The sequence below is a fragment of the Mustela nigripes genome, chromosome 11 (genome assembly GCF_022355385.1).
Source record: "Mustela nigripes isolate SB6536 chromosome 11, MUSNIG.SB6536, whole genome shotgun sequence".
NCBI lineage: Eukaryota > Metazoa > Chordata > Mammalia > Carnivora > Mustelidae > Mustela > Mustela nigripes.
This window is the reverse complement of record NC_081567.1, coordinates 38706252-38714284: the sequence shown is the minus strand read 5'-3', so window position 1 is coordinate 38714284 and position 8033 is coordinate 38706252. Positions and strand designations below refer to the sequence as shown.

The 8033-nt window shown below is 66.1% G+C and overlaps 2 protein-coding genes and 1 non-coding gene across 3 annotated transcripts; 1 reads left to right on the top strand and 2 right to left on the bottom strand.

Moving 5' to 3' along the window:
* Positions 1 to 23: 23 nt before the first annotated feature.
* Positions 24 to 5523, top strand: WFIKKN1 (WAP, follistatin/kazal, immunoglobulin, kunitz and netrin domain containing 1). Its single transcript, XM_059415821.1, has 2 exons — positions 24 to 3298; positions 3967 to 5523. Exons 1-2 carry the CDS (start codon positions 3128 to 3130, stop codon positions 5449 to 5451), a joined length of 1656 nt encoding a protein of 551 aa, XP_059271804.1. The 5' UTR covers positions 24 to 3127; the 3' UTR covers positions 5452 to 5523.
* A 342-nt stretch (positions 5524 to 5865) lies between these two features.
* METTL26 (methyltransferase like 26) lies at positions 5866 to 7604 on the bottom strand. The gene is made up of 6 exons (XM_059415820.1): positions 7320 to 7604; positions 7054 to 7216; positions 6814 to 6873; positions 6353 to 6420; positions 6170 to 6248; positions 5866 to 6092 (listed from the first exon to the last, which is right to left on the bottom strand). The coding sequence occupies exons 1-6, from the start codon at positions 7514 to 7516 to the stop codon at positions 6045 to 6047; spliced, it is 615 nt and encodes a 204-aa protein (XP_059271803.1). The 5' UTR covers positions 7517 to 7604; the 3' UTR covers positions 5866 to 6044.
* A 358-nt stretch (positions 7605 to 7962) lies between these two features.
* On the bottom strand, positions 7963 to 8033 carry TRNAG-CCC (transfer RNA glycine (anticodon CCC)). Its single transcript has one exon. It is a non-coding gene; the product is annotated as a tRNA-Gly (tRNA).

The window sequence follows — 8033 nt, the reverse complement described above, 5'->3', positions numbered from 1 at the left end:
TTATACGGAAGATGTAAGCCTTTTGTACATTTGTAACGCGCAGGCAGGGCGGCCCCCATGCGACTGCATGGGGAGCCCTGTTGGCGGCGGGGTCGGGGCAGGCTTCGGGACATGGAGAGGGAGGGGGTTTGAGGCAGAGGTCAAGAGGAGGCCTGGTCAGGGCTCCAACCTTGGAATTAACAGACAGTTCACGCGGGGGGTGTGCGGGGTGGGGGCACGGAGGGGGGGCACGTGGAAGCTGGGGTTGTGTGCTCAGGCCCATGGCTGCCTCCGCCAGCCTTTGAGAGCATGGGGGCCGGGGCGCGGCCCGGCATGGCTGGTGGCGGCTCAGGCCCCAGCGGTTGGCTGGGTGTGGCAGCAGCTTCCTGGGCTCCCACCGGCCCCCCCTAGACACCGTCCTGTGCGTTGTGGACGGACTCAGGGCGGGGTGAGGGCTTGGTTTCTCAGTGGGACTGTTGGTATTTCTCAGAGGAGGTGGGTGGGGCTCTGCAACCCCCTTCCTGTGACACTCCTGTCCCTTGGAGGAGAAGACGCAGAAGACAGTGGGGCTGCAGGGTGCTGTGCTCGTGTACGCCAGCCCTCCTGCTCGTCCCCCGGGCACCCGGACTCTGCTCCCGCCAGCTGCCCTCGGCCAGCCTTGGGTGTGAGCCCACAACTGCTTCTCGTCTGGTGTCGCCCGTCACTAAAACCTGTCTGACACATCTCTTCGTGACGCTGCCGGGACTGATCCCGCAGTGGACCCCGAGCTGCTCCTGGAGACCCCACCAGCCAGCCCCGAGCAGGAGGCCTGGCTCCCTCCTGCCGCCCCCTTGGTGACATAGCCCCCGGTCACACTGGTGCTCAGCTCTACCTCGTCCTCACGGCCCAGCCCTGGGCTCTGGGTCTCTTCTGTGCTGCGTGTCCAGGAGGCAGGATGCAGGCCGCAGCCTGTGCGCTGGGGGTCCCCAATGAGGCCTGGCTTTAGCAGGGTCAGGCAGGGGAGGCCACACCTATTCTGTCTCACCTGTGTGGGGGGCACCCCTTTCTTTGGACTTTGAACCCAGTCACACAGACTTTGTTTTGAGGACGTGGACAGTCCTTTGTTCACTTTATCAACACTACCCTTCGCTGCTGTCTGACACACCATTCTTGGGCTCGTTTTGGACGGTTTTCCTTTCTTTGTACAGTAAACGTAATTCAGCTCGGCCTGCAGGTTGCGTTTCCTGTCCGTGAGAGCCCCTGGATTTAACTGGCCAAGTGGCAGGTGGAGGTGACGTGGGGACCCCTGCCTCCAGGGCCCGGCCTCACCGGCTGCTCCCGGTCTGGGCTGTGTGGGCGAGCCCGGGCGGCATAGTTCTTGGGGAGCCAGACAGGCAGCCCTCTGCGCACTGGAGAGGGCACCTGGGATGCCCCGAGCCCCCCAACCCCAGATTGTGGAGGCGGGGCCTGACTGTCAAGTTGGCTCTGCTGCCAGAGGGTGGTGGGCACCGAGGACTTGGGGGGTTGCCGCCTGCCGAGACTCAGCACAGCCTCCTGGACCCAGACCCGGGCCTGAGGTGGGAAAGCCGCCCGCTGACAGGGTGTGTGAGGCTCAGTCCTTGGGGTGTGGTGGGTGCTGAAGACTGGGGAACCCTTCTGAACGAGCCTCTCCACCCCCATGCCCCGCCCACACTCCGGGGCCCAGGCCTCTGGACAGCTCTGAGGGACTGTCCTGGATCTGGAACCCACCGCACCCACGGCCCCTTGGTATGCGTCCTCTGTATCCGGGACATCTCTTGGTCCCACTCTGACCACACTCAGCTTTTACTACCCTGCTTCCCAGGTCAGAAGGTCAGATGCAGGACCCTGGGATGGGCTGGTCTCAGAGCAGATGCTCCTCCGGCCCCAGGCCCCTGGGAAGTGTGTGGAAGGGCAGATCCTGGGGCTCTGTCCTGCCGCTGCCTTAGATCTCCTGCCTGTCCTGCCAAGGGGGGCTTCCATTCCCACCCCCGCTCAAGGAGGGCTCCTCCCAGGGCTTGCCCAGGGTACTGTTTAGATGACCTTGGCCTCTCAACGCTGTGTGTGGGGCTTCAGCTACGGAAATTCAGTCGGGCCGAGTAAACACACAGGTCCTTGGTCCCACCAGCCCCATCTCTGGTGTTTGGGGCCTGTGTGACGGGTGGCTGTCCGGGCCAGTGTGGTTTCCTCCCTGCGGAGCACCCTGGGACTTCACATCTTTGGGACACGCCTGGACCAGGAGCCATGCTGGGTGCCGCTCTGGAAATGCAGTCCTGCCTTGTGTCGGCCTCCCCTAACCCTCAGTTCCCCCATCAGCTGCGGGTCACTGGAGGCCTTCCCACTAGCAGAAAGGGTTTCATTGTGACCCCAAGACCTGTTGGTAGGTCGTAACCCTGAGAAGGATCCCGGAGAAGGTTGAGAGATTTTTTTCTCGAGGGGAACAATGCCTGCTCCTTGCAGGGCCGACACAGACCCCCTGGGCCTCTGTCTTGCTGGACATAATGAATCTCGGGCTGGTCTGGACCTGCTTTGGGGGAGATCCAGGCCCTGGGACAGCTGGGGCAGATTGGGGAGCCAGCAGGGGTTAGCCGGCCCCAGCCCCCTCCTCTGACCTGGACTGGGAAGGTCTGAGAGGAGCTTTGATCCCCTGGCCCTTCCATCCCCAGCCCAGGGCCTAGAGGGAGGAGGGGCTCCAATTACAGAGTCCTCTCCCCTCCCTTCCCCTCCCCTCCCCCGCTGAGCCGGCCCTTCTCTGGCCCTTCTCCGCCCCTCCGTGACCCTCATGGCCAGTGTCTTCCGTGCTCCCCGGCCTCGGCCCCTCCCCAGCCCTCCTCCCCTCCCCACACCCTACCCTGTGCTGACCACAGAGGGGCCAGGCAGGGGAGGGGCCAGCGCCACACACACAGACTCCGAGCTGGGAGAGGCCCTGAACCTACCCAGCCCCTACCCAGCCCCTCACACTGGGAGAGGAAGCCTCTGCTGTGGGCTTGGACCCTGGAGGCCAAGGGGGGAACCCTGGGGACCAGGCGGGGGCCCCAGGGCAGGGCAGTGACCACAGGCCCAGAGAGGTAGATGCCTTCGTCAGGGAGGCTAGGCAGCAACTGAGGAGGGACTGGTGGTCACATCCCCCACCCCCTGGCCCGCGGTCCCCATGCTGGCGCCGAGGCCACTCCTACTGCTGCTCCTCGTGGTCGGGCTGACCCTGGGGGCCAGCCTGCCGCCAGGACCCCGAAGCCATCCAGGCGTGTGCCCCAACCAGCTCAACCCCAGCCTGTGGGTGGACGCCCAGAGCACCTGCGAGCGTGAGTGCGTCGGGGACCAGGTAAGCACCGGCACCGTGTTCAACAGCCCTGCCGGCGCGTTGGACACCATGGGGGACTCGGGGTGCCTCCGAGGCTTCGTGAGTCTAGGGGAACCCCAGACCTTGCCTGCAGGGGGACCCCAGCAGCTTCCCTGTGCCCCCATTCCTGGGAGTCGGCTGCCTCCTCAGGCCCCCCATAGTCCCGCAGCTGGGGTTTTAGGCTGTTCCACATATGCGGGTCCCAGGGAACACCCCCAGTCTTTGCCTTCATGTGTCGCTCCCCAAACCTGCCTACCCCCACCCTGGGACCAGCTGTTCTCAGGGCCAGCAAGGTTGAAAGGCGGGAACCCCATGTGGACATCTGCCCTGTAGCGCCCCCTTGCAGCACCTGCAGTGGCCTTGAACACATTGTCCATGTGCCCCAGCCCCCCACCCACACCCGGGGCCTTGGTCTCCTTGGGTGCCATGACACCCACTCCGGGAAGTGAGGACCCTAGGATCCGGCGGGCTTCGGTGACGCGACACAGCAGACAGTCTGAGGGTGCAAAACACGGGAAGGACGCGTCGGCCACAGGCCGAGCTTTCCGCGGGGTGGGCGGCTGGCAGGGGAGTGGCCGTGGCAGCTCAGCTCCCCTGCACGGCGGACGGGCGGAGCGGGGGCGCCTGCTGAGCTGCTCCCCATCCCCCAGGACTGTGCGGCCCACGAGAAGTGCTGCGCCAATGTGTGCGGGCTGCAGAGCTGCGTGGCTGCGCGCTTCCCCGCCGCCGGCCAGGCTGCACCCCCGCCACCCGCCTCGTGCGAGGGCTTCCCCTGCCCTCAGCAGGGCTCTGCCTGCCACCTATGGGATGGGCAGCCGGCGTGCCGCTGCCGCGACCGCTGCGAGAGGGAGCCGAGCTTCACCTGCGCCTCGGACGGCCTCACCTACTACAACCGCTGCTACATGGACGCTGAGGCCTGCCGGCGCGGGCTGCAGCTGCATGTGGTGCCCTGCAAGCGCATACGTGGCTGGCCACCCGCCAGCCCAGGGCCGCCGGACTCCACGGCCCGCCCCACTCCGGGCCACGCGCCCATGCCGCCTGCGCTCTACAGCAGCCCTCTGCCGCAGGCCGTGTTCGTGGGCGGCACCGCCAGCCTGCACTGCGACGTCAGCGGCCGCCCGACGCCCGCTGTGACCTGGGAGAAGCAGAGCGACCAGCGGGAGACCCTGATCATGCGGCCGGACCAGATGTACGGCAACGTGGTGGTCACCAGCATTGGGCAGCTGGTGCTTTACAACGCGCGGCCGGAAGACGCGGGCCTCTACACGTGCACCGCCCGCAACACCGCCGGCCTGCTGCGCGCCGACTTCCCGCTGTCCGTGCTCCAGCGGGGCTCAGTTGGGGATGGGGACGGGGCGCGTGCCCCCGCCGGCCCCGCCAAGTGCCTGCCTGACCTGCAGGCCTGCGGCAGTGCGCCCTCTGGCCTCGTGTTCTGGCACTTCGACCCCCAGCGTGGGGGCTGCATGACCTTCCCCGCCTGCAGCTGCGACGGCAGCAGCCGGGGCTTCGAGAGCTACGAGGCGTGCCAGCGGGCCTGCGCCAAGGGCCCTGGCGATGCGTGCATGCTGCCAGCCGTGCAGGGGCGCTGCCAGGGCTGGGAGCCGCGCTGGGCCTACAGCCCGCTGCTGCAACAGTGCCACCCCTTCCTGTACGGCGGCTGTGAGGGCAACGGCAACAACTTCGAGAGCCGCGCCAGCTGCGAGGACGCCTGCCCCATGCCACGAACGCCGCCCTGCCGGGCCTGCCGCCTGCGGAGCAAGCTGGCACTGAGCCTGTGCCGCAGCGACTTTGCCATTGTGGGGCGGCTCACCGAGCTGCTGCAGGAACCCGAGGCGGGGGGCGGCAGCATCGCCCGCGTCGCCCTGGATGAGGTACTCAAGGATGACAAGATGGGCCTCCGGTTCCTGGGCACCAGGTACCTGGAGGTGACGCTGAGCGGCATGGACTGGGCCTGCCCCTGCCCCAACGTGACGGCTGGCGACGGCCCGCTGGTCATCATGGGGGAGGTGCGAGACGGTGTGGCCGTGCTGGACGCCGGCAGCTATGTCCGGGCCGCAAGTGAGAAGCGCATCAAGAAGATCTCGGAGCTGCTGGAGAAGAATGCCTGCGAGCTGCTGAACCGCTTCCAGGACTGACCCCACCCATGCTGTCCCCCCCCAAGTCTGCCCACCCTGCCTTCCTGCCCCATGGAATAAAAGCCAGTGTTTCCCCAGAGCTTGTGGACTACACGGGCTGGACCTCCTCAGGGGACCCTTAGCTGGTATCCCTCTTTGCAGCCTCCCATTTCCCTGCAGGAGCACGAGCCATGACCAGCCTGAGACGGGCACCCTCTCCTGTTGTGGGGAAACTCAGCAGCCAGCTCAACCCACGGGGCCCGAGTTCTCCCTCCCTTCCCTGTGCCCTCAGCACAGCAGCACAGTCCAGGAGGCCCCCAAGCCTTGACTCCACAGGCCAGACCCTTCTGTCACTAGTGCAGACCCCTTGAAGACACCGCCCGCCCACTGAGCACCACCAGGAGTGGTCCCAGGAGGCATGGGTGAGACCAGCAGTGAGCAGCAGAAAACACTTTATTCCCAGGTTCTAAGCAGCCCTGTGGCCATCAGCCAAGAGCTCCCAAAGTGGGCAAGGCCAGTCCTCATGGCCCAGCCCTGGGAGGCAGGGGCTGGCATCTGGGTTTGGTCTAGAAGGGGTCTTGGTGGAGACACAAACATGCGAGAGCAGGAGAGAGTTACTCTTTCCGGAATATCAGGCACTTGTTGTTGGCCGGCATGTCCACCTAGGGGAAAGGGGTTGGCTGGAGTGCTGACCTGGTCCCCAGGGAAGTCCCCTGTGTCCCTAGCCCTTCCCACGTACCATCCTCTCTAGCAGCAGGCCACTGGCTTGGCCCAGGTCCTCCAAGAGGGCTGTGTCCCGAAGCCCCCACTCAGGGTTCCTGCAGTGAGGAGGAAGTGGACAAGAAGGTAGATTCGTGGCTGGGGTGGTCGCCCAGCCCCTCTGTCCCCCCAGCCAGCCACCCTCCCCCGATCCAGCTCTGACCTGCATCTAAGAGTTAGATCAAAATCCACGTTACTCTGCGGAGTGATCTTCCCATTGATGGCATAAGGCTGCAGAGAGGGGGACACGGCTCTGCCCGCCACCCACAGACGGGGTCAGCCATGCCTCCAACGACGCACAGGCAGTCTTGCATGCCGGCACCCAGAGAATGAAAAGGACGCACCCCTCCCTGCCCCCAAGATGGGGGACAGCTGAGGACCAGCTGGTGAGCTGGGCGGTGGGGGGAGGGGGGTTGTTGCAGGGAAACTGGCAGGTGACCGGGAGTGTGTTCAAGAAAGACGACTCTGGGTGCTGTTTAATGATGGTGGGTAGTCAGGGGACAAGGCAACTAAAAATAATGACACCAAGAGAACGGAGTGCGGAAAGTAGGACACAGCCCTCGCTGGTTGGGAACAGGGCCTCCCTGCCAGGGGAGGCCCGTGGCCCCCGACGGAAGCACTCACCCCATAGGTGATGAGCAGCGCCTTGGGTTTGAGCAGGTGTCCGGCTGCTCTGAAGAGCCCCTGGGGAGTGAGGATGCAGGGATCAGTGAGGGGCTTTCCCGGCCGGGGCCCGCAGGAGCCCGCGGCTAGAGGCCCCAGTGCCTTCGCTGGGCTGTGGGGCAGACCTGCCGCCCCGCGCCGCCCCGCACCGAGAGGGGGGCCCCGCGGCGCAGGTGGGCGGCTCGCCGCGCACCCACAGACCTCGGTGCAGCTCAAGGGGCTGATGTGGATCATGTTGATGCACAGCAGCAGGTCCAGCGACTGCGGCAGGATCCCGCCCCAATGCTCCCAGTCCCAGGTGACGTCCAGGTACAGCGGGGCCTTCACGTTCGACAGCCCCTGCGCCTGCGTGGTGGCCGAGATGCTGTAGGAGGGCAGCGCACGGTCGCGGGGAGCCGGGCAGCGGGACGGGCCCCGCTCCGCCCCCTCAGCGGCCGGGGTCCCACCTTCCCCGCGCCCCGCCGCACCTGTCCAGGCAGCGCTGGTCCACGTCGGACGGCTGCCACTCGGCGTGGGGGAAGGCCCGCGCGAAGTGAGCCGTGTGCTGGCCCGAGCCCGAGGCCACCTCGAGCACGCGGACGCCGCGCTGGGCCGGGTCCATGTACTGCCGCAGCACGCGCAGGATGGGCTCCTTGTTCCGCTCGGCCGCCGCCGCCACCAGCATCGCAGCAGCTCAGCTGGCCCGCGGGTAGCTGCAGTCCGCAGCCTCCAGACCCACCGGGAGCCGTAGCCCGACGCCGCGCGGCCCGCCGGGAGTTGTAGTCCGGCGCCGCGCGGCCCGCCGGGAGTGGTAGTCCGGCTTTGCGAGACCGGCTGGGAGTTTAAAAGGCCCGCAGCTGCAGGAGGTGCACCGGGAGCGGCAAACGGGGCGGGGGCACCGGTCGCTTGAGTTGGGATCGCCGGCTTACAGGTGACCGGCAGCTCAGTAGCCAGGGGCCCGCGGCCGCTCCGGCATTTTCCTAGCGCTTGTCAGTCTCGCGTTCCCTGAAATTGCCTTGTCCGGGTTGCTCGCGAGCGGGTGTTCCCTGGTTTCCGGTTTTCTTTCCTGTCGGAAGCACTGTCGTTAGTGAGTGGGGGAAGAATATGAGAAAAAAAAAAAAAAAAAAAAGCTGCGCCGCCCGGGAATCGAACCCGGGTCGCAAGAATGGGAATCTTGCATGATACCACTACACCAGCGGCGC